This window comes from Portunus trituberculatus, chromosome 48 (assembly GCF_017591435.1).
Source record: "Portunus trituberculatus isolate SZX2019 chromosome 48, ASM1759143v1, whole genome shotgun sequence".
Taxonomy (NCBI): Eukaryota; Metazoa; Arthropoda; class Malacostraca; order Decapoda; family Portunidae; genus Portunus; species Portunus trituberculatus.
Genome location: NC_059302.1, coordinates 13,175,058 through 13,200,166, shown reverse-complemented (window position 1 = coordinate 13,200,166; position 25,109 = coordinate 13,175,058). Strand labels below are relative to the sequence as shown.

The following is a 25,109-nucleotide window of genomic DNA, read 5'->3' as shown; positions in this document are numbered from 1 at the left end:
CATCTCATGCAACATCCTCACATTAATCCTCATGTACCCCTTTTCAGTAGTTAATAATGCAAATCCTGTATCTTTGAATATTGCCCATGTTATTGTTAATTTTTTGCTAAGTAAATTATGTATTTTTGGATGATGGTGTGTTTATGCTGTTGATGAATGAAACTTGGTTGTAATCTTTTATTTCTTGTTCATCTGTTTATATTTTGGGTTACAGATTACTTAGGAAAGACATTTTGATGTTCCTAAACATGGAATATTTATTTTTAAATTAATTTGAGTTTTCAGGAAGTGGAAGTTTCTTTTTGTAATGTTATTGTTAATCTTTTATTTTTATTTTCATGTGTTGTGTATAGACCACCTTCAAATTAATTTTCTTTTATGTATGAGGGGAAATCTAGCCAAGGGAAACAAAAACAACTAAACAAAAAGGCCCACTTAGATGTCAGTCCCTGAGTAGGTCCAAGAGAGTTAGCCAGAAGAATGAAAACACCATCTTAAATGAGTTCAGGTCAGGAAGATGAAAATACAGAAGCAGGTAAGAAATTCTAGAGTCTACAGAGAAAGAGATGAATGATTGAGAATACTGGTTAATTCATGGCATGAAGAGGTGAACAGGATAGGGATAAGAGAAAGAAGTCTTGTGCTGTGAATGCATGAGGAGGGGAGGCATGCAGTTAGCAGATAGCAAGAGATGCAACAGTGTAATGGCAAGAAAGTCAGTCATAGGAAAGGAGTTAATAAGACAAAAACCTTTTTCTTTCACCTTATCTAATAAAACAGTGTGAGTCCATACATGCAAATAGTACTCCATACATGGATAGATAAGGCTACTGTATTGAGTTAACAGTTGGAGACAACTTAGAATGCCTATCTTCATAGAAGCTGTTTTATCTAGAGAAGAGATGTGAGTTTCCCCTTTAGATTGTAAGTAAAGGACACACCAAGGTAGAAGAGGGTGACAGTTGAGTGCCATTGAAGAAATGGAGATAGTTATGTGGAAGACTGTGTTAAGTTGATTGATGGAAAAATTGAGTTTTGAGGCATTGAACAATACTAAGTTTTCTCTGCCCCAATCAGAAATTCTAGAGTTATCAGAAATGAGGTGTTCTATGGCATTCTTGTATGGCATTCTTGCATGTTCTGTTAACTTCCTGAAGGGTTGATCATCTCTGAAAGGACATGGAAAAGTGTAGAATGGAATCATCAGTTTAAGAGTTAATAGTACAAGAGTTTCATATAGAAGATCTTAGATAAATAATAGGAAGAAAGTGGGTGACAGGACTGAATTCTGAGGAACATCATTGTTTTTTTTGTTTTTTTTTTTTTTTCATTTAAAAGAACAATGGCCATCTACCACAGCAGCAATAGAACAGTCAGAGAGGAAACTTGAGATGAAGTTGCAGAGGGTAGTTTGGAGATCAAAGCTTTGTGCCAGATTCTATCAAAAGATTTTTATATGTCTAAGACAACAGCAAAAGTTTCACCAAAATCTCTAAAAGAGAATGACTAAGACTCAGTAAGGAGAGCCAGAAGATCACCAGTAGAGTGGCCTTAATGGAAGCCATACTAGCAATCAGATAGACGATTGTGAAATGATAGATATTTAAGAATCTTCTTATTTAGGATAATAAATTGAATAAATTAAAGCAGTAGGGTGACAGTTTGAGTTCGTGTGCAAGGCTTTGACTTGCTCTCCTGCCCATGCTCTTGAATATTCTGAGTTTTCCATCATCTGGTTTTGACTCAAAAGTCACTCTCTAACTAAATTTATCTGTGCTGTCTATCTCTTCCCTTAACTCTTCGGTCTATAAAGTGGAGTACATTGTCTCTTTATCCCCTCGTAGAAATTTCCATCCTTGGAGATTTCAATGTTTACCACTGGCTTTGGCTTTCCTCTTCCTTTGCTGACCATCCTGGTGAACTAGACTTCAGCTTTGGTATCCTCCATGACTTAGAGCAACTGGTGCAACACCCTACTTGTATTCCTAACCGTCTTGCTGATATGCTTAACATTCTTGACCTTTTCATTACCTTTAATCTTTCTGCTTATTCTTTTACCCTATCTTCTCCATTAGGTTTCTTTGATCACAGTGTCATATCTGTATCTTATCCTATTTCTCCAATCCCTCCTCAGGATCCCCCAAAGTAGAGGTGCCTCTGGTGTTTTGCCTCTGCCAGTTAGGGGGACCTGAGGAAATATTACGCTGATTTTTCCTGGAATTATTACCGTTTCTATGTCAGAGACCCATACCTGTGTGTAGAGCACATAACAGAGGTGATAGTGTCTGGCATGGAGGCGTACATTCTACACTCTTTTTCTCAACCTAAACCTTTTTAAACCTTGGTTTAACACAGCTTGTTCTTGTGCTATACATGATAGGGAGGCTTCCCACAAAAGGTGCTTGAGCCTTGCATCACCTTAATCTCATGCACTATTTGTTTCTGGCCAAAATCATGTCAAGTCTGTTCTTCATCTTACCAAACACTCCTTCATTAACAGAAAATCTTAACATTATTTGAAATCCAACTCCCCTCAAGAGTTTGCCATCTAACCAAACACATCTCCAATAACTTTACTTCTTCATCTTTCCCTCCTTTATTTCATCCGCATGGTATCATTGCCATATTGCCATTATATCTATCTCTAAAGCTAACACTTCTCTCAGACCTTTGCTAATAACACTACCTTGGATGATTTTGGGCTTGTCCCTCACTCTCCTCACTCTGACTATTTCATGGCTTCAATTAAGATTCTTTGCAATGATATTTTCCATGCCCTTGCTGGCCTAAACCCTCAGAAGGCTTATTGACCTGATGGGATCCCTCCTGTTGTTCTCAAAAACCGTGCCTCTGTGTTTGCATCTTACCTACTCTGTTTATTGACTTCTATCTTTCCTTCTTGCTGGAAATTAGCCTACATTCAGCCTATTCCTAAAATGGGTGACCGTTCTAATCCCTCAAACTTTTTTTTTTTTAGGCCTATAGCACTTGTAAGTAACTTGAAGAGTATTGGAGGAGCTGTTAAGCTTCCACTCATTAATGGCACAGCCAATTTTATTTATGTTGGTACCAATATTAGGGCCCATATCACCACCCAAGCACATCTTTGGTGTAACCACCTAGACCCTGGGTATCATGGTGACATATAGGTAACTTTAAATCACTTGACTAATGGTAAAGATTCAAGGCTGTATTTGTTGGGATTCAAACCTACACGTGGACGTCTACCCAATCCCATGCTCATCACCTTATCCACTACGCCGCCACCTCCCTAAAGCCCTATAGCTTTAATCTCTTGGTTGTCTAAAGTCTTTGAATCTATACTCAATGGAAAGATTCTTAAACATCTGTCACTTAACAAGCTTCTATCTGATTGCCAGTATGGCTTTCACCAAGGCTGCTCTACCAGTGATCTGGCTTTCCTTAAGGCAAGTTCACACATGCCAATTTGTGACTGAAATTGTAAGTTGTTTGAAATATCAACTGAGCCCTTCTAGTCGGAAAATGTTACACATAGCGACTAGTTGGCGTCCTGGTGGGAAGTGAATGTAAACAAACAACTACCTGCCAAGATGTCTTCCTCCAGTGATGATGCTGAAGCAGTTGTTGCTCTTCTTTTGGCATACTGGAAAAGTCATTAGAAAAGAAAATGCCTGTGGATACGTCCCTGGCTAAGTAAAAGGAAAGATAGGAGTGTCTACCACACACTAATCTTATGAAGACTATGCACAATTGTGATCAAATTAAATCCTGACAAGTCTTCAATCCTCATCTCCAACAACACCCTGTATTGAGGGAAACAGTTCTTGGAGAGTGGCAGATATTTCATCGAATAATGATTTGTGCAAGCTTTTTACTGTATAATTAATTTCTAGGGTCTCAGATGTGTTTTTTTCCCTCACCAAATCTAATATCATCTTCTCTACACCTGGAGACCACATTTTCAAAGCTTACTTAGTGAAATCACAACATAAATAAAGTTGTAAATTGGCTGAACAAGATCAACATGTTGGTCTTGTTTTGTGACTAGTTTCTCCTGTTGCTAGGCACCAATATTCAGTTGGAAACTCTACCAACTTGCAATTTTAGTTGCAAATTTGTACGTTTGAACTTGTCTTTATTGAGTCTTGGTCATCCTCTTTTAGAAATTTTGGTGAAACTTTTACTGTTGCCTTAGCCATATCAAAAGCTTTTGATAGAGTCTGGTACAAAGCTTTGGTCTCAAAATTTCTATCATTCTCTCTGCAACTTTATCTCAAGTTCCTACGTGCCTATTCTATTGCTGTTGTGGTAGACAGCCACTGTTCTTCTCATAAATCTATTAACAGTGGTGATTCCAGGGTTCTGTCATGATACCCACTCTCTTCCTATTATTCATTAATGATCTAAAGCAAACTTCTTGTCCTATCCACTCCTACACTGATGATACCACCCAATAATACTTTTCCATGTCTTTTCAGAGACAACCAACCTTTCAGGAAGTTAACAGATCTTGCAGGGACACCACAGAATGTTTGACTTCTGATATAAGATTTTTGATTGGGACAGAAAACTTAGAAGTGTTCAAATGCCTCAAAAAGCTTCATTCCTTTATCTATCAACTCAACACTACATATTCCCTCTTCTTCAGTGACACTCAACTGCCCCTCCTCTACACTGAATATCCTCAGTTTGTTCTCTACCTATAATCTAAACTGGAAACTTCACATCTCATCTCTTGTTTAAACAGCTTCTATGAAGTTAGGCATTCTGAGGCATCTCTGCCAGTTTTTTCACCCCAGTACAAGGGCCATATCGCCCATGTGTGGAGTGCTTTTCACATGTATTGTGGGGAGGGGGATCTACTCATTTTATTAGATAGGGTGCAGTCAAAAGCTTTTCATCTTATCAACTCGTCTTCTTTGAGTGACTGTTTTCAGCCTCTTTCTCACTGCTGGAATGTTGCATCTCTTGCTGTCTTCTATCATTATTTTCATGTTAACTGCTCTTCTGATCTTGCTAACTGCATGCCTCTCCTCCTCCTGCAACCTCACTGTACAAGGCTTTGCTTTCTATTTTCTGTACCTACTTTGTCCAACTCTCTACTTCAAGAGTTTACAAGTTCTCTTTAATTATTCATACCTTTCTATGGAAAACTGTGGAACTCCCTGCCTGCTTTTTTTTTATTCCAACTTCCTATGACTTCACTGTATTAAGAGGGAGGTTTCAAGACATTTATCCCTTCTTATTGGTTAACCCTCTCAGACCTGCAAGGGAACTGGCAACTTCATGGGCCAACTTTCCCATTACATAAAAAAAAAAAAAGAAGAAGAATGGTCATCCTCTTTAGGAATGGGCTGAATCTAAGCAGACTTCCAGCAAGAAGCAAAAGTAGATCAAACTCAATAGGCACAGTTGAAAGAGTTTGACCAGGCAAAGTTTTAGTGCAGAGGCACAGTTTTTTTATAACAATAGAGGGACTCCATTTGGTCAATAAGCATTGAGAACATCATTGCAAAAATATTTTAATCAGTGATATGAATTAGTCAGAGAGGGAGGAACAAGCCGAGAATCATCCAACATAGAGTTTTTAACAAAGGTTTGAGAGAAGAGTTCAGCTTTAGAAACAAATGAGATGGCAGTGGTACCATCAGGATGAAATAAAGGAGGGAAAGACAAAGAAGTAAACTTATTGGAGATATGTTTGGTCAGATGCCAGAAGTCTTGAGGGTGTGGAATTTCAAAAGATTCTGACATTTTCTATAATGAAGGAGTGTTTGGCAAGTTCAAGAATAGACTTAGCATGATTCCAGGTAGAAATATAAAGTGCATGAAATTCAGGTGATGGAAGGCTCAAGTATCTTTTGTGGGCAACCTCTATATCATGTATGGCACATGAACAAGCTGTGTTAAACTATGGTTTGGAAGGTTTAGGATGACAGAAAGTGAGGAATGTATGCCTCCATGCCAGACACTACCATCTGTTAAAGTTAAAAGTTCGTTGGTTTTACTTCTGTTATCCACCATATCTGGTGCTCTCCAGAATGTCAGCCAAGCAAACCCAACTCTTCATTGTGGAGCTCCAACCACAGCAGTAACCTCCCAGTAAACAGCTTAAATCCACGAACCTGAGGGAGACTCAATCTGCCAACCTTAGCAATGCCAGACCAGTGCATTACCACTGTGCTAGCCAAAAGCACACAGAGATGGGTCTCTGACACGGAAGCAATAATCATTCTAAAGAAATCAACATAATACCTCCTCAGGTGCCCCCCTTGTGGCAGAGGCAAACTGTCAGAGGCATCTCTGCTTTAAGGGATCTTGAGAGAGGATTGAAAAATAAGACAAGATACAAATATGAGATTGTGGTCAGAAGAGCCCAACAGAGAAGATCGGGTAACAGCATAAGCTCATTAAAGGATAAGAAATGGTCAAGAATGTTGGGCATATCTCTAAGAGGGTCAGGAATGGAAGCTAATTAAAATGTCATTATTTGCTTTTCTTTGTGATTTTTTTCTCTTTTTTTAAGCATATTGTATTCATAAGGGATTTCAACTTGCCAACTATTAAGTGGTGTGATAATACCCTATAGTCGCCTCATAAATAAATTAAAGATTTTGTCTTGTATTCAGCCAGTTGGACCTGATTCAGTGGATCACAAAACCAACTTATTACCCATCTGGAAATGTACTGGATCTTATTTTTACTAATGATAAAGAGAAATTGAGAGAGGTGAAGGTACTTACTCAATTTCCACATTGTGCTCATAGTCCAACTATTTGTTCTTCAATTTTCCAGGGCTCTGTATTGGCTCTTGGTGATGATCATTGATTATGGCACAAAAATTATTCTACAATTGTCTGTTTTGGATTTTGTTGACTAGGATTAGATTTGCATTTTTAGATGTTGAACAGATGTATTCCAAATTCTTGTCAATCTTGTACCCATTGATTGCATTATATATACTCCAGGCTGAATATCAAGAACATTCTTTACTAAAGAAGATTTGTGATGGGTGATGCAAGAGTTCAGAATGTTTCACAGCTGACAGTTATATATATGTATTGTATGGAATTGCAAAATAGTATGATTTATTATTGTGGGAAGAAAAGGAGATTGAATATTTGAGTGAACAGGAATTGAGGAAGGGAAGATGTTTGAATGACTATAAAGTGCATCGTCCATCATAGACATAACTACAAAACTGGAATAAGTGAGAATTATATATTAACTAAAGAAATAAAAGACATGAATATAGATATGGTACAGGCCAGCTAATACACAACTAAAATTACATGAGGACAATACTGTACACACAAATATATACATGTACACTTTGTATTTTCTATGGAGGTTTTATGATTAACATTTTTCTTTTCTGTCTTCAGGAAAACCGTCCGATCCCAGAGCCTGGTCCTAATGGTAAGCAAAGACTTGAAAATGCTGTTGTGACAATATATACAATTTAAATAGATGTATGGGAAGTCTTTTTTGTTTGTTTAATGAAAAAATCTTATTCTCAATTTTAATTTAAGTATCCATTTAGGCTACATTTTAATCTTATCTGTCCTTACAAATTGCATTCAGTATGAGATATGCACCATGCTTATTCTTTGTGTCATAAGTATGGCAATTTTGGACATTATTTAACTTAACAAGTACTAAAGTAATGTATGATAGAAAATGTGACAACACATTTAGATAAAGTTAGTCACTCAAAAGTTTTGTTTAGAAAGGCCAAAGAACAGAGACAAAGGCAGCATAAGACAAGGACAAGAGACTTGCTGAAGGACTGAAGGAGGGCTTCCAGGAGGATAATGATTGCCAATAGTGACACAACAGCAGGCCTTGACTGACCATAGGGAGAACCGGGAGGATTCCCGAAGCACCAGCCCCGCCCTCTCTCTCTCTCTCTCTCTCTCTCTCTCTCTCTCTCTCTCTCTCTCTCTCTCTCTCTCTCTCTCTCTCTCTCTCTCTCTCTCTCTCTCTCTCTCTCTCTCTCTCTCTCTCTCTCTCTCTCTCTCTCTCTCTCTCTCTCTCTCTCTCTCTCTCTTTACAGGCTGCTGGTGAGAGAGAGGCAGGCCAAGCCAATCATAGGCCACTCAGGCCAGTAGCATGTGAGGAGAGGCAAGACGATTGGTTTGTTTTGATTAATACCCGACCCAACACTCTCTATTAACCACACAGTGTGTGGAGGGAGGAGTGTTTGACATGTGCGTGTGTGTGCGTGCACAGATTAATTTAGTTTGAGAGTGACTGAAATAAGGATGACACATTTAAGATATGTGTGAAAGTAGACCAAAGGTATGAAAAATATGAAAGATGTTGAACTGTGATAGATCTATGAAATATAAGCATTTTCTTGAAAAGATCTACATTGAGATTTTATTGGCATTGCAACAGTATTGTAAATGTTTCCAGTGTGTCAGGTTTGAATATAATGATAGACTTGTCACCATAAATATATTTTAGTATGCTTAAAGGAGAAAATGTGGCTTGCTTTAGTTCACATTTTATTGCAGAGGTTCTTCTCCGCATGAGTTGTGTTGGGATCTGTGGATCTGATGTCTCATATCTGAAGAGGGGAGCTATTGGTGACTTTGTTGTCAAGGCACCAATGGTTTTGGGTCATGAATCATCTGGAGTAGTTGCCAAATGTGGCAGTAATGTGAAGCATCTGAAACCAGGTAAAGACAACTCTCCTTCACTCAAAACTACATGCACTTTCCACACATACACCCTTCACTTGAAATTAAAAATAAAAAAATGGCAACTCCAAACCCAGCCTTGGAGTCCCCTTTTGGTTAGGGGACCAGAATTGTCCCCAGGTCAGACTCCTCTCTTGATGATAATCCCAAATGTCTTGACACCTCCCTCAGCTTTTTCTACATTAACTTCTGCAACATCCACAGTCTTAGATCTGATTTTCAGTCTATGGAACACCACTTCTCCTCTACTAATCCTCATCTTCTTTTCCTTACTGAAACACAGCTGTCTGAGGCAACTAACAGGAGCCCCTTCTCTGTTCCCTACTACTTTTTCTATCCTCATTTTTGTTCCAAAACTGGATGTTGCATCTATGTGAGCAATAACTTAACCTGCTCTCATGCCCATGCTCTCGAATCTTCCGAGTTTTCCACCATCTGGCTTCGACTCAATAGTCACTCTTTAACCAAATTTATCTGTGCTGTTTATCTCTCCCCTAACTCCTATGACTATAGTAAATTCTTTGACTATTTAACTTCCAAAGTGGAGAAAATTCTGTCCTACCCTTTTGCGGAGCTCTTCATTCATGGAGATTTCAATGTTCACCACCAGCTTTGGCTTTCCTCTCCCTTCACTGACCATCCTGGTGAACTAGCCTTCAACTTTCCTATCCTCCATGACCTAGAGCAACTGGTGCAACACCCTACTCATATTCATGACCATCTTGGAGACACGCCCAACATTCTTGATCTCTTCCTTGCCTCTAATCCTTCTGCTTATGCTGTTACCCTATCTTCTCTGTTGGGCTCCTCCAATCACAATCTCATTTTTGTATCGTCCTATTTCTCCAATCCCTCCTCAGGGTCCCCCAAAGTGGAGGTGCCTCTGCTGTTTTGCCTCTACCAGTTAGGGGGACCTAAAGATTTATTATGCTGATTTTCCTGGAATGATTACTGCTTCCATGTCAGAGACCCATCTCTTTGTGCTGAACACATAACAGAGGTGATAGTGTCTGGTATGGAGATGAACATTCCTCATTCTTCCTTTCAACCTAAACCTTCCAAACCTTGGTTTAACTCAGCCTGTTCTCATGCTATACATGATAGAGAGGTTGCCCACAATAGGTACTTGAGCCTTCCATCTCCTGAATCTCACGCACTTTATATTTCTGCCTGGAATCATGCCAAGTCTGTTCTTTAACTTGCCAAACACTTCTTCATAAATAGAAAATGTCAAAATCTTTCAAACTCAAACTCCCCTCGAGACTTCTGGCATCTAGCCAAAAACATCTTCATCTTCCCCTCCTTTATTTCATCCTGATGGCACCACTGCCATCTCTTCTGTCTCTAAAGCTGACCTCTTCTCTCAAACCTTTGCTAACAACTCTACCTTGGATGATTCTGGGCTTGTCCCTCCCTCTCCTCCTCCCTCTAACTCTTTCATGTCTTCAATCGAAATTCTTCGTAATGATGTTTTCCATGCCCTTGCTGGCCTAAACCCTCGGAAGGCTCATGGACCTGAAGCGGTCCCTTCTATTTTTCTCAAAAACTGTGCTTCCATACTTCCACCTTGCCTGGCCAAACTCTTTCAACTTTGTCTATTGACTTCTACCTTTCCTTCTTGCTGGAAGTTTGCCTACATTCAGCCTGTTCCTAAAAAAGGTGGCCATTCTAATCCCTCAAACTACTGTCCTATAGCTTTAATCTCTTGCTTGTCTAAAGTTTTTAGTCTATCCTGAATAGGAAGATTCTTAAACATCCATCACTTCACAATCTTCTATCTGATCGCCAGTATGGCTTCCATCAAGGTTGCTGTACTGGTGATCTTCTGGCTTTCCTTACTGAGTCTTGGTCATCCTCTTTTAGAGATTTCAGTGAAAGTTTTGTTTTCGCATTAGACATTCAAAAGCTTTTGATAGAGTCCGGCATTAAGCTTTGATTTCCAAACTCCCCTTCTATGGCTTCTATCCTTCTCTCTGCAACCTTATCTCAAGTTTCCTTTTTCGACCATTCTATTGCTGCTGTAGTAGACAGCCACTATTCTTCTCCTAAATCTATTAATAGTGGTTTTCCTTGGGGTTCTGTCCTGTCACCCACTCTTTTTTGTTCATTAATGATCTTAACCAAACTTCTTGCCCTATCCACTCCTACGCTGATGATACCACACTACATCTTTCCACGTCCTGTCAGAGATGACCAACCCTTCAGGAAGTCAACAGATCATGCAGGGATGCCATAGAATGCTTGACTTTGATCTTTCTAAGATTTCTGATTGAGGTAAAGAAAATCTAGTAGTTTTCAATGCCTCAAAAACTCAATTCCTCCATCTATCAACTCGACACAACCTTCCAGACAACTATCCCCTCTTCTTCAGTGACACTCAACTGTCTCCCTCTTTCACAATGAATATCTTTGGTCTGTCCTTTACTCATAATCTTAACTGGAAACTTCACATCTTGTCTCTTGTTAAAACAGCTTCTATGAAGTTAGGCATTCTGGGGCGTCTCCACCAGTTTTTCTTGCCCTTCCAACTGCTAACTCTTTACAAGGGCCTTATCCACCCCTGTATGGAGTACTCTTTGCATGTTTGAGGGGATTCCACTCACACAGTTTTATTAAATAGGGTGGAATCAAAAGCTTTTTATCTCTGACTGACTGTCTTCAGCCTCTCTCTCACTGCCAAAATGTTGCATCTCTTTTTGTCTTTGATCTCTATTTTCATGCTAACTGTTCTACTGATCTTGCTAACTGCATGCCTCTCCTCCTCCTGTGGCCTTGCTGCACAAGTCTTTCTTCTCCCTCTCATCCCGATTCTCTCCAACAACTCCGCAAGATTTAACCAGCACTCTCTATCATTCATACCTCTCACTGGCAAACTCTGGAGCTCCCTACTTGCTTCTGTATTTCCATCTTCCTTCAACTTAACTTCTTTTAAGAGGTAGGTATCAAGACATTTGCTCCATAATTTTGGCTAACTCTTTACTTATCTCTTAGAGAACCAGCACTCAAGTGGGCTTTTTTTTTTTGCTGGTCTTCTCTCCTGCATAATAAAAAATAAGTAAATAGAAAATAAAAATCCCTGAAGTATTTTCAGGAACTGGTACTATACTGTTTGTTGGACTTTTTTCTAACACTAATACCACTCAAACAAAGCCAGTGTGAAAACCTTTGCAGTAAAATTTAGGCTCCCCAACCTCTCATGTGTGATTAAAAGAACTGGACTACTCCCATGCATTTTTAAAAATTTTATTACATAAGTGATCTTGTCATCCTTCTTAAACCATCTTTAGAAAGAAATGTCAACATTTTCTCTATCTAACTTTTTTTTGGAATAAACTGAATTAGTTTTCTTCACACCCCCATTCCACTTTTTAGAAAAAATTTCTCTGTTCCCTTTGGTCAGCTTCCTTTACATAAGGAAAATATATATATACTATGGTTGCTCCTGCTCAAGGCATTTCCTTTTCTTTGTGTATATTTTGCTAAATGTATTATGTGATTTGTATAGTTGTATATATATAGTTAAGTCATGTTGAGTGTCTTAGTGAAAATTTTGCTGGGTGTGGCTTCACATTCTTTTTAATTTAATGGTGCCTTTTTTAGGACAATTGAGAATGTTTCAATTTTGATATAGATATGTATTTCTCATCCCAGGTGACCGGGTTGCCATTGAGCCAGGTGTGCCATGTAGGATGTGTGACTTCTGCAAGAGTGGGAGGTACAATCTGTGTCCTGATGTAGTCTTCTGTGCCACCCCGCCTCATGATGGGAGCCTGTGTCGCTATTACAAACAAGCTGCTGACTTTTGCTTCAAGTAATGTTCTGAACTTTTAAATGAAAAAACTGTACACCTAATCTAGCACACTCAAAAGACTTACCTCTAGAAATTATTAATTCCTTAATCTTCATTAGGAATAGTGATGATGATGAGGAATATACAACTTCAGTGGTAAGAATAGTCTCATATATTAAGTGACGAACATCAAAATCATCTAAGAAGCTTTTTTATTTACTTGATATTTGTTATTTATTGCTGAAATTGCACACATATTATTATCACAATTCCTAATGTATGTTTCAATGTGGCTTGTGTCTTTTTATGTGAATAAATCCTTCACTGTGGTAGGTAAGGTGTCTGGTGAGAATTGATGAAAAGAGAAGGTACAGAGGGAATGATTTGGAGAGAGTATTGCTGTTTTTTCTTAAGGGAAGGAATTTCATAGACAAGGTGTTTGTTTAGGCAATTGTGGCAAGTATTTAGCAAAAGGAAATTATGTGTTTGGGTATTAAGGATTGCAAAAGAGAACAGCTAAATGAATAGAGAAGGTTGAATTGTTTCGAGATGGTGGAGGGCATGCTCAAGTAGAAATTAAATGTGAGTGAATAATTTCCTCATGAGTTTATAACAAAGATCTGTGATATCTTCTTAGTTGTTTAGTGTTGTTGTAATGGATAGTGATGTAAAGGAGGTAAATATGAAAGTGTTCATTACTAGTTTAAGTTTAGTGATTGCTGATGATAACATGAATCATGCCAAGTCTATTCTTCAACTTGCCAAACACTCCTTCATTAATAGAAAATGTCAAAATCTTTCAAACTCAAACTCCTTGTGACTTATGCCATCTAAACAAACACATCTCCAATAACTTCACTTCATCTTTCCATCCTTTATTTTAACCTGATGGCACCACTGCCATTACATCTCTCTCTAAAGCTGAACTTTTCTCTCAAACCTTTGCTAATAACTCTACCTTGTATGATTTCATGCCTTGCAATTATGTTTTCCATGCCCTAGCTGACCTAAACCCTCAGAAGGCTTATGAACCTGATGGGATCTCTCCTATTGTTCTCAAAAACTTTGCTCCATGCTTGCACCTTGCCTTGCCAAACTCTTCCAGTTCTATCTATCCTTTCCATCTTGCTGGAAGTTTGCCTACATTCAGCTTGTTCGTAAAAAGGGTGACCGTTCTAATCCCTCAAACTACTGCCCTAAAGCTTTAATATCTAGCTTGTCTAAAGTTTTTGAATATCATGAATAGGAAGATTCTTAAACATGTCACTTCACAATCTTCTATATTATTGCCAGTATGGCTTCCATCAAAGCTACTCTACTGGTGATTTCTGGCTTTCCTTACTGAGTCTTGGTCATCCTATTTTAGATATTTGCTGTTACCTTAGGGCATGAACCTTTCTGCTTCCATTGCTAATAGGTAACAGTGTTTGTCTGATGGACACTGTTCGACTGTGGATGTGCCTTTAGACATATCAAAAGCTTTTGATAGTGTCTGACATAAAGCTTTGATCTCAAAAATATCTTCCTACAGTTTCTATCCTTCTCTCTGCATCTTTATCTCAAGGTTCCTCTCTGACCATTCTATTGCTGCTGTGGTAGATGGCCACTGTTCTCCTAAATCTATAAACAATGGTGTTCCTCAGGGTTCTGTCCTGTCACCCACTCTCTTCTTAATATTCACCCATGATCTTATAAACCAAATTTCTTGCCCTATCCATTCCTATGCTGATGATACCACCCTACACTTTTCCATGTCTTTTCAGAGACCACAAGCTCTTTGGGAAGTTAACAATTCCCTGGAGCTAATTTCTGATCTTTCTAAGATTTCTGATTAGGGCAAAGAAAACTTAATAGTGTTCATTGCTTCAAAAACTCAATTCCTCCATCTATTAATTCAACACAACCTTCCAGACAACTATCCCATCTTCTTCCATGGCACTCAACTCTCCCCCTCTTCTACACTGAATATCATCGGTCTGTTCTCTACTTAATCTAAACTGGAAACTTCACATCTCATCTTTTGCTAAAATAGCTTCTATGAAGTTTGGTGTTCTGAGGCATCTCTGCCAGTTTTTCTCACCCCCAACTACTAACCTTGTACAAGGGCCTTATCTGCCCATGTATGAAGTATTCTTTGCATGTTTGGGGAGGTGGGGGGGAATTCCACTCACTCATTTTTATTAGATAGGGCAGAATCAAGCTTATTGACTTATTGTCTTCAGCCTCTTTCTCACCACCAGAACATTACGTCTTCAGCCTCTTTCTCACCACCAGAACATTACGTCTCTTGCTATCTTCTACAGCTGTTTTCATGCTAACTGCATGCCTTCTCCCTCCTTGTGGGCTTGCTGCACAAGGCTTTCTTCTTCCTCTCACCCCTACTCTGGCCAACTTTCTAATGCAAGAGTTAACCAGTATTCTCAATCATTCATACCTCTTTCTTGTAAACTCTAGGACTCCCTGCTTGCCTCTGTATTTCTAATTTTCTTTCACTGGACTCATTTAAGAGGGAGGTTTCAAGACATCCTCTCTCTCTCTCTCTCTCTCTCTCTCTCTCTCTCTCTCTCTCTCTCTCTCTCTCTCTCTCTCTCTCTCTCTCTCTCTCTCTCTCTCTCTCTCTCTCAGGGGACTGGCAACAAAGTGGACCTTTTTCTTTTTATGTTGCCCTTGGCCATTATTCCCTTCTTACAGAATAAAATGGCTGTTATTTGTGGATGGTTCATTGAGAAGGTAGATTGAGACAGCTGGTGAGGAATCGTGTGTGGAAGGAGGGAATCGAGTTAGTGACATAAAATAATGAAGTGTACGAAGGTAGAGCTGCTTGAAATGTAAACTAATGAGGTGTATTAGGATAGCAGACAACATTCATTGGGGATGTATCATTGAATGTATTCCTGTTCAGGTAGGCCTGTGGTGCAGGTGTACAAGAGAAGTGATAGGAAGAATGTTGTGTATAGATTTAAGTAATTGCTGATGATGTATTGAATGAAAAGCTACATCAGCTGCTACTTGCTAATAATACTGCACTGGTAGGTGGTTTGGAAGGAAGATTAAGATGAGTGGAGAAATATGGAGAATGTGTGGAAAGAGGACAAGAATTTAGTTGTATTTACAAGGGTTCCTCCAGTGCATCTTATCTTATGTTCATATGGAGCCACTTCTATCTACAAGATTAATGTTACTCTATTTCAGATTACCTGATCATGTCTCATTAGAGGAGGGAGCCATCCTTGAACCATTAAGTGTTGGGGTTCATGCTTGCCGCCGAGCTGGAGTTACCATGGGCTGCAGTGTGTTGGTTTTAGGAGCAGGACCAATTGGTTTGGTCAGCTTGCTGACTGCCAAAGCAATGGGAGCATCTCGGGTTTGTGTTACAGGTAAGTGCTACATCTTACTGGCTTTACATTTTATAAATTACCAAGAGATTTGAAATTCTTACAGATTGTGTTAATGTGTAAGAAAATAGCACTGAACTTGGATTATAATCATGTAATCTGTATTCGTAGGTTTTACAGAGTAGTTGTAATTATGCAGTGCGTCACAGAAATAGGCATGAGTTAGTTGCATGCCTGCATCTTGGGTACATTAAAAATGTTTCCTCTATACTATGCAAGTAAATGGTAGTGAGAAAAGAGAGCAACTCACTGCCTCAAGATGACCACAGAAATGTCAGTAATTATTTATTTGTGGTGGGAGCTTGTCATTTGGTATCTTCTTGCATGGATTTTTTTTTTGTTTTTTGTGATTCTATATTCATGGTTCACTCAAAACTTAAAATCTTACCCTTCATATATGCTTTCAAAGAAAATTTCAAATATTATTAGCTTGTAGTTTAAGATTAAAACAAGTCTGAAAACCTGTGAGCTTTAAGAAATGAATCTAGAACCACTCTCTACAGTGTCTGTTTGGACTGTCTCAGGAAGTGAAGCTCAACCTTCCCTCTCATGTTACTGAAAGAAACTTGGGAGATAGCAGTGACTCAAGCTTAAAGAGAGTACTTGTTAATCAAGCTTAGAATTTGATAAGAATTTAGGTTATTTAAATATCTCAAGCTAGCAGTAACTTGCCACATCGGTTAAATTCCTTTCATACAACTCCATACTCAAGCAGAGATTTGGATATGCATGGTTTCCTTTCACTTCAGCATTTGAATACACCACAGGAATCTTGTTAAATTATCAGCTGGAAATTCTCGTCTTACTTGCCTACTTTGGCTGAAATCATTTATGTAAGTTGAATCTGTTTTCTTTCTAGTTTTTTCAATCCCTATACCTCACTTGTCTTTGGTTGGATTATGTATATTGTGTAGAGGGAGTTCTCATGTCTAATTTTTTTTCTTTTTCTAACAAAGTTGAGGTCATAATCTATTTGTTCTACTTTCAACTCTTTAACTGATAAAGAAATAAAAAAATTTGGAAAGAAAATACAGTGGTACCTCAAGATACAAGTTTGATTAATTCTATGATGGAGCCCAAATCTCAAAACAATTTTCCCCATTGAAATACCATAAATCTGTTCCAGCCTCCCCCCTAAAAAATGAACCCAAATTTTTTTAACATGTTTTTAGGTAAGAAAAAAGTATTTATAAATAACAAGTATCATATGAAAACATAATGAAACATAACAAGAGAATATAAATAGATAAACTGGTTTTATGAAGTATATATATCTTGGAAGCAGTGGTGTAGTGGATAAGGTGGTGAGTGTGGGATCGGGCAGACATCCATGTGTAGGTTCGAATCCCACTGCATGCTGTCTTGAAACTATACCATTTGTTGAGTGGTTTAAAGTTACCTACATGTCACCATGGTACCCATGTTCTAGGTGGTTACACCAAAGATGCACTTGGGTGGTGACATAGGTCCTAATATGGGTACCACTATAAATAAAATTGCCTGTGCCACTAATGGGTGGAAGCTGAACAGCACTTCCTATACCTACAGGTGCTATAGGCCATAACATTTGAAAATAAAAAAAAATTAAATAAATAAATAAAAAAAAAAATATATCCACAGAACGTTATCCCACAGCATGTTGATCCCCCACTCTCACTTGGGACTGTTGATCAGCTGGAATGTACAAATATTAAAGCCATCCACGAGGGACTGGCTGCTCCATTAATCACAGAAGAGCTCGTTAACGATCTAGTAAACATTATTCATAGAATAAATGAAGTTTTAAGTAGGCAAGAGAGAGAGAGAGAAAAAATAGAGGCCGTGCTGCCAGTTTACATTGTTCCTCCCCTTTGGTGAGAAATGCATTTGAAGGAGAAAAGCGGAGATGGGAGGAGTTAATTTTATTTTTTTCAGTTACACACATGTATAATTGTATATACTTTATCAATGCCTAAAATATATATATATATAAAATAAAGAAAGTTTATCTAGTGTTTTTACCTTGGAGACTGACGTTTTTGGCTAATGGAGGTGAATGATGGAGGAGGAGGGAGAGAGGAAGGGATTCAAGCACCATTCACACGTAAACATTAAACATTATAAAAAAAAAAAAAAAAGTACCAAATTGTGGCTCATGTATAAAAAAACTTGAGATATATCTCAAGTAGTTTGTATCTCAAGGTATTACTGCATTACATAAACTCAACCAAGGTTTTATATATAAAATATCTGATAGATATAACTTACATTTACTTAAGCTTGGTTCATTAGTTGAAAGCTACTACATGATTATCAAAATAAATGTGTTATTCAAATTTTAAAAATTAAGCAAAATACAAACATGTTATTAAATTTTAAGAATAATGAGTTGTAAGCTGATGATGGTAATATTTTATTTTGATTTACATATCTATATAAATGGCCTTAAAACTATTTCCTTTTTCTGTTCAGATATTGCTGAGAATCGGTTGCAAGTTGCTAAAAGCATGGGAGCAGATCACACAGTCTTGGTGAAAGGTGGTGACCCAGAGGCACTGGCTGGGGAAATAAAGCAGCTGATGGGAGACATGCCAGACGTCACTATTGAATGTAGTGGAGCTGAATCAAGCATTCACTTGGGAATTGTGGTAGGTATTTTTGGAGATAATTAAATTTTGAGTTTATCTATAGTAAGAAATTAAGAAATGTTAAAAGTTACTCAGTATTTTCATCAGTATAGGAAAATGCAGTGATTGAATTTGAATTGTATATTTTTATCTTGCATACATAAGTTTAAACTTTCTTGTAAACATCAAGTGTGACACTAACTTGATCTTTGTGACTTTGTGTATGTAGTAATGTTTGTACATTATGTGATAGCACCATAGTTACAAACAGTAGTTACATAAGGCCACCCAACAGGATGGATAGCCATACTTTTGTTGAAAACAATGTATGATGATGTATGATGCCTGGTGTGACAGAAAAGTGTTGCCACACCCATGTCACAAGGTGAGCAGAACATAGGATGGAAGGACCAATGAGGGCTCCGTTTGTCTCTGGCAGTGGTGTTAAGACAGATTACGATAGCCCTTCGTTGTTCCGACTGGGTGGAGTTGGTACTTTTATCTTTACATATTCTAGTGGTGTGTGTGTTTAACCCTTACCTTCCCATGGTTGAATTATTTTTCATCTTCATCTCTGGAGAAAAATGGTAAACTTATAAGATGCTAGAAGACTTTAAATTATAAAAATTTTCTTCGCTGGCCATGGCGTAACCTGTCAAGTGGAAATAATCCTGGTGTGATAACACCACACAATCTCTCTCTCTCTCTCTCTCTCTCTCTCTCTCTCTCTCTCTCTCTCTCTCTCTCTCTCTCTCTCTCTCTCTCTCTCTCTCTCTCACCAGTTATTCCAATTGGCTTACCTGCAAACACAGGCATAGTTGTAATAAAATCGTCATCACATTCACTCCACTTAAAATTGCCTTCATGTGCAGCAGCATCTGTGGAGACTTGTGCTATAGTTCCATGTCTCACTTTACCTCTGCCACACCCACATGATCATCTGGCTGGAACATGTGAGCCACTGCGTGCTTTAAAGGAGATATATGAAGTCTGTGAAGTATTCTCTATGTTGGCACTGTTGCTGTCTTCACTTTGCTCTGAAGCATTTTCTGAGTCCCCATTACTGCTGTCTTCACTTTCTTCATTTTCTCCTATATAATCACTGTCTTTGAACTCAGAGCCACTCCCAAATGAAATGGGATATATCATGATCCATGTTGTGAGTTCTGAGATGTTCCCTTCGCCCTACAGAGAGTACATTACACCTGGTGTGCAGCAGGTTTTTTCTGGCCTATAGCGCCTGTAGGTAACTTGAAGAGTATTAGAAGTGCTGTTAGGCTTCACCCATTAGTGGTGCAGGCAATTTTATTTACAGTGCTACCCATATTAGGGCCCATATCACCACCCAAGCACATCTTTGGTGTAACTACCTAGAACCTGGGTATCATGGTGACATGTAGGTAACTTTAAACCACTCAACAAATGGCAAAGTTTCAAGGCTGTACTTGGTGGGATTTGAACCTATGTGTGGACGTCTGCCCAATCCCACACTCACCACCTTATACACTACGCCGCTGCCTCCAGATATGGAAAGAAGCTTAGTGAGACATATCTGAACATAGCCAGTAGGAACTCAGCAGGTGGAAAAGTTGTTTGATACTTATGCTTAGCCTCTGACTTGATTATGCACGAAGGCAATACAAACAAGTGGTGCAAAAAACCATGAATACTGGAACAGTCCCCATCTCCCCAGACATAGCAATATGATTGTTTATGAATGATCACTGTATGTTAAAGGTAAATTTAGCGTCTGAGACTATTGCCCAGGTTCTTGCTTTACATCTGGCACACGAACAACCATTGGACTGTATCTGGATAGTTTAATGCCATGAACAGGAGGTTTTGTCATATTTAACAAGGATTACCTTGTCATCTGAACTGTTCTTCATGGATACTCACAAGATCATGATTGTTACTTTGTTTGGGTGTTCTGGTCCACCTGAAGCATCCACCTTTTGCAACCATAGTGAATCATGTTCACCTTTGCCAGTGACTTCCCTCTTTACTTCCACATTGATCCTCAGATTACCAACCACCAAATATCAGAGGAGTATGAGTATGTGTAGGATTCTTATTTGTCCTTTGTCATTAACTTGTGGCCTGCTTTCCAGTAGCTGAATCTCTTCTTCGTGGGCCTTGATATTATTGTTTTCCTACTAATGCATTTCATAAGTTAGCTTATGATATTGTTTTTGTTAATTTATCAACAACTAACAACAACAGTTATACAACTGAAATTTGTGAACAACAAAACCATTTCATGATATTGTTACCTTGCAGGCTACAAAATCTGGAGGAGTGTTGGTGTTGGTTGGGCTTGGACCAAGTGAAGTGAAGGTTCCCATTGTCAATGCTGCAACGAGAGAAGTTGACATTCGTGGCATATTCCGCTATGTTAATTGGTAAGAATCAGATAAAATATATCAAATTAATGAAATATTTAAACAAATTACATAATTATTGTGTATTTTGTTTTTAAGCATCACACAGGGTGCACAGCTTTGCTTACAGCCACCAGAAAACACATTTGGCATTCTCTGTGGATCAGGAGTCGATCTTAAACTCTGCAAGTCTAGGGTTGTTAACTCTTCCCACAAGATCTTGCCTTCAAACGAGATATTGAATTCATTTGTCAGAATGAACATGGCTATATATAATGAGCTGATAGAGGTGTGTGAAATTATACCAATTTATACATGTATTAGGAACTTTACTTCTATAAAAATGGAAAGGACTAGATAGGATTGCAATTGAAGCATAAGGAGACATGTAAGTCTTAAATGAGTATGTGAAGTAAGAGTACAGTGGCACCTCAATACATTAGCATCTCGTCTTATAAGCAAATTGGGTTATGAGCACAAAATACTTCACCTCGGTATATAAGCATTCACTTGGGTTATAAGCAACAGTGTGGTTAAGCCACATGGCTTCGGCCACTGCATAATGAAACACACACACCGCGTAGTGTAGTGGTTAGCACACTCGACTCACAATCGAGAGGGCCGGGTTCGAATCCCGATAAGCGGCGAGCAAATGGGCTAGTCTCTTATTGTGGCCCCTGTTTACCTAGCAGTAAATAGGTACGTGATGTAACTCGAGGGGTTGTGGCCTCGCTTTCCTGGTGTGTGGTGTGTGTTGTATTCAGTCCTAACTGAAGATCGGTCTATGAGCTCTGAGCTCGCTCCGTAATGGGAAGACTGGCTGGGTGACCAGCAGGCGACCAAGGTGAATCACACACACACACACACACACACACACACCGGTAGCTCAGTGGTTAGAGCACTGGCTTCAAGCCAGAGGACCGGGGTTCGATTCCCCGGCCGGGTGGAGATATTTGGGTGTGTCTCCTTTCACGTGTAGCCCCTGTTCACCTAGCAGTGAGTAGGTACGGGATGTAAATCGAGGAGTTGTGACCTTGTTGTCCCGGTGTGTGGTGTGTGCCTGGTCTCAGACCTATCCAAAGATCGGAAATAATGAGCTCTGAGCTCGTTCCGTAGGGTAACGTCTGGCTGTCTCGTCAGGGACTGCAGCAGATCAAACAGTGAATTACACACACACACACACACACACACACACACACACACACACACACACACACACACACACACACACACACATTTCACTACATGGACAAAGAAATGATGAAGAAATTGATAAGTACTATAATAAGATCCAGATTGGAATATGCAGGAGTTGTGTTGACCCCCCATAAAAAGAAATACATAAGGAAATTGGAGAGACTACCAAAAATGGCTACAAGAATGGTTCCAGAATTTAAAGGGATGACATGAGAAGAGACTAAAAGTTATGGATCTACCAAGCCTGGAACAGAGAAGAGAGAGAGTGGATCTGATACAAGTTTATAAATTGATTAACCCCTTCCTCGGCAGAAACGAGTATACTCGTTTTCGCTAAATGTTCCGTTTTCAGTCGTCGACGAGTATACTCATCTAAAATTTTACCTTAAAAAACCAGCTAAAGACGTATATATTCGTTTTCACTAAATGTTCCGTTTCAGTCGTAAAGTATACTTGTCAAAACTTGACCTTCAAAACCAGCCACAGACGTATATACTCGTCGATTCTGAGTCTTTCTAAGCCATTCTACGTGTGAAACGAGTATTCTCGTCAAATCGTACGCCTGGCAGAGGCGACAGGGACGAGCGGTGGGATTTCAAGGACACTCTTACTAGACTTGCTCCGGCAACCACTGTCGTCGCATGGGTGTTGTTTTCATTCACATTACCACTTATTTTTTGTATTTTCAAATAATTTACACCCCAAACGTCTAGTTCTGAGGAAGATAGCGAATATGAACTTTCCCTCAGAAGCTTGAATACTTCTGATGACACTGCCAGTTCATCAAACAATGAATATTTCTCGACAAGTGAGTAGGAGGAGGAGGAGGAGGAGGAGGGGTGAGGGGAGAGATTGGAGTTTATAGGAAGACGAGTTAACTCGTATATGTCTACAAAGGTATCTTCAAAATAAAAAGTTAATCACAAAAATGAGGGAAAACAGTAATTGCAAGCTGTTTTCATAATCAGCATGAAAAATACTATATAGAACCAAAATAAAAAAATTTGTCTGAAAAACAAATGTTTTTAACTAAAAAATTGTTGGGAAGGGGTTAAAGGAATGGATCAAGTGGATAATGAGAAACTAATCCTGAGAGAAGAATATGACATTAGAAGCACAAGATCGCATAGTAAGAAACTGAGGAAGGGAAGATGTCTGAGAGACGTTAATAAATATAGTTTCCCACAAAGATGTGTCGAGACTTGGAATAGTTTGAGTGAGGAAGTGGTGTCAGCAACGAGTGTGCATAGTTTTAAAGAAAAATTGGATGGATAAGTGTAGATATGGAGACAGGACCACATGAGCATAAAGCCCAGGCCCTGTAAAACTACAAGTAGGTAAAAACACACACACACACACACACACACACACACACACACACACACACACACACACACACACACACACACACACACACACACCATCGCCGTCGCTGAGAGAGGACAGCTCGTCTCCGGCTGCGGACGGGAAGAAGGAAAATACCTATGGTGTTACAGGGCCCAGGTAACTCTAAGTTAGTGTCCTGTTAGTGTCCTACAGTCGCTCAGTGTTGAAAGTGAGGGATATGAAGAGTGATCCCTGAGAGGAGAGTGTGGGCGGTGATTGTTTTGGCCGTAATCAGCTGACGATAACAAAAATGGCGTCTAGACAAGCTAGAGACTTTGAAGGTTTTATAACTACGCCAAAAGGAATGGAGAAATTGGATATGGATGCAAGAATCCAGGCACTGGAAAGTAAGTTCCTAAACATTTTGTCCATAGAAGAAAAACTGGATAGAGTTCTAGCCGAGAATGATTCATTAAAAAAAGAGATCTATTTGTTAACGTTAGCGAATAAAGAACTATTGAAGGAAAAAGTAGAGATGGAGAAAGAAAACCAACAACTAAGGAAACAATGTGAAGAGATGAAGGCTAAACTCATAGAAATGGAGATGAAAATATCTGAAGGGGACTTGAGGAAGGAGGAATGCCTTAATCTAATTGATACCAGGATGAAAGAAGTGAACCATGAACATCAGGAGGTACAAAGGTCATTTAGGGAGATAGTAAAAAAGCAGGAAGAGAAAAATAAAGGGATTACGCAGAGGGAAATGGTAAAGGCACTAAAGGAAAATGAGTATGTGGTGAGAGATATTGCTGAAAAGAAAAATGTGTGATCATAATAGGATTGAGGAAGAAACTAACAGGAACTGGCAGGACAGGAGGGATAAGGAAAATGACAGGATTAAGTCTTTACTGAACAAGATCTCTGTGGAAGAAGAGACCTATATGCTGAGGTAGAAGAAAGTGTGAGATTGGGAGCTTTTGAGGAAGGCAAGAATAGACCATTAAAATTGAAATTAAAGTCTCAGGTGGCAGCGGAGGCCTTGTTGAGGAGGGCTTGGAAACTTAAGGACTCTGAGGAAACCAAAACAATTTACATAAGAAGAAATATGTCACAAGATGAGCAAATGAAAATGAAGGAGCTTGTAACTGAAGTGAAGGAGAGGAATGACGAAAGAACAGAGGAGGAAAAGACCAAGTTTTTTTGGAGGATGAGAAATGGGAGGCTAAAGAAGTGGTGGATAAAACAGACGGAATAGGCATTACATGGAAGAATGAGACTAGGAATGGAATAAAAGTGACTTACACGAACATAGATGGATTTCTGTCTAAGAGGCTAGAATGTATGGATTACCTAAGAAATAACGAACCGGACATAATGTGTGTAGTGGAAACAAAGCTAAGGCCGAAATAAAGCTAGACTGGTTTGTTGTAAAACACTACAAAGTATGGAGAAATGATAGAAAAATAAAGGAGGTGGTGGTATAATGGTTCTTACTAAGGAAGATCTGATAGTGAAGGAGGTGAACTATAGTAAGAGAAATGAGGAAGTGATAAGTATGCTTATAACAGATGGCAAGAGGGACATTAATATTATAACAGTATACATACCACCCAGAACCAGTGCTTGGGAATATGAACAGTACCAAATGGTGATGAGAAATACTCTAGACAGAATGAAGCAAGAACTCATCAGAAAGGATAGAGTGATGATAGTTGGAGACTTTAATT

At 38.9% G+C, this 25,109-nt stretch overlaps 1 protein-coding gene across 1 annotated transcript in view; it reads left to right on the top strand.

Annotated features, from left to right (window-relative positions):
- Positions 1-25,109, top strand: part of LOC123498603 (sorbitol dehydrogenase-like) — a 47,803-nt gene that overhangs the window by 987 nt on the left and 21,707 nt on the right. Inside the window, exons 2-7 of the mRNA XM_045245870.1 lie at positions 7,368-7,401; positions 8,502-8,666; positions 12,339-12,498; positions 15,670-15,854; positions 18,324-18,499; positions 20,759-20,880. Coding sequence (XP_045101805.1) covers positions 7,368-7,401; positions 8,502-8,666; positions 12,339-12,498; positions 15,670-15,854; positions 18,324-18,499; positions 20,759-20,880 — 842 coding nt within the window. The remainder of the gene's footprint in view (positions 1-7,367; positions 7,402-8,501; positions 8,667-12,338; positions 12,499-15,669; positions 15,855-18,323; positions 18,500-20,758; positions 20,881-25,109) is intronic.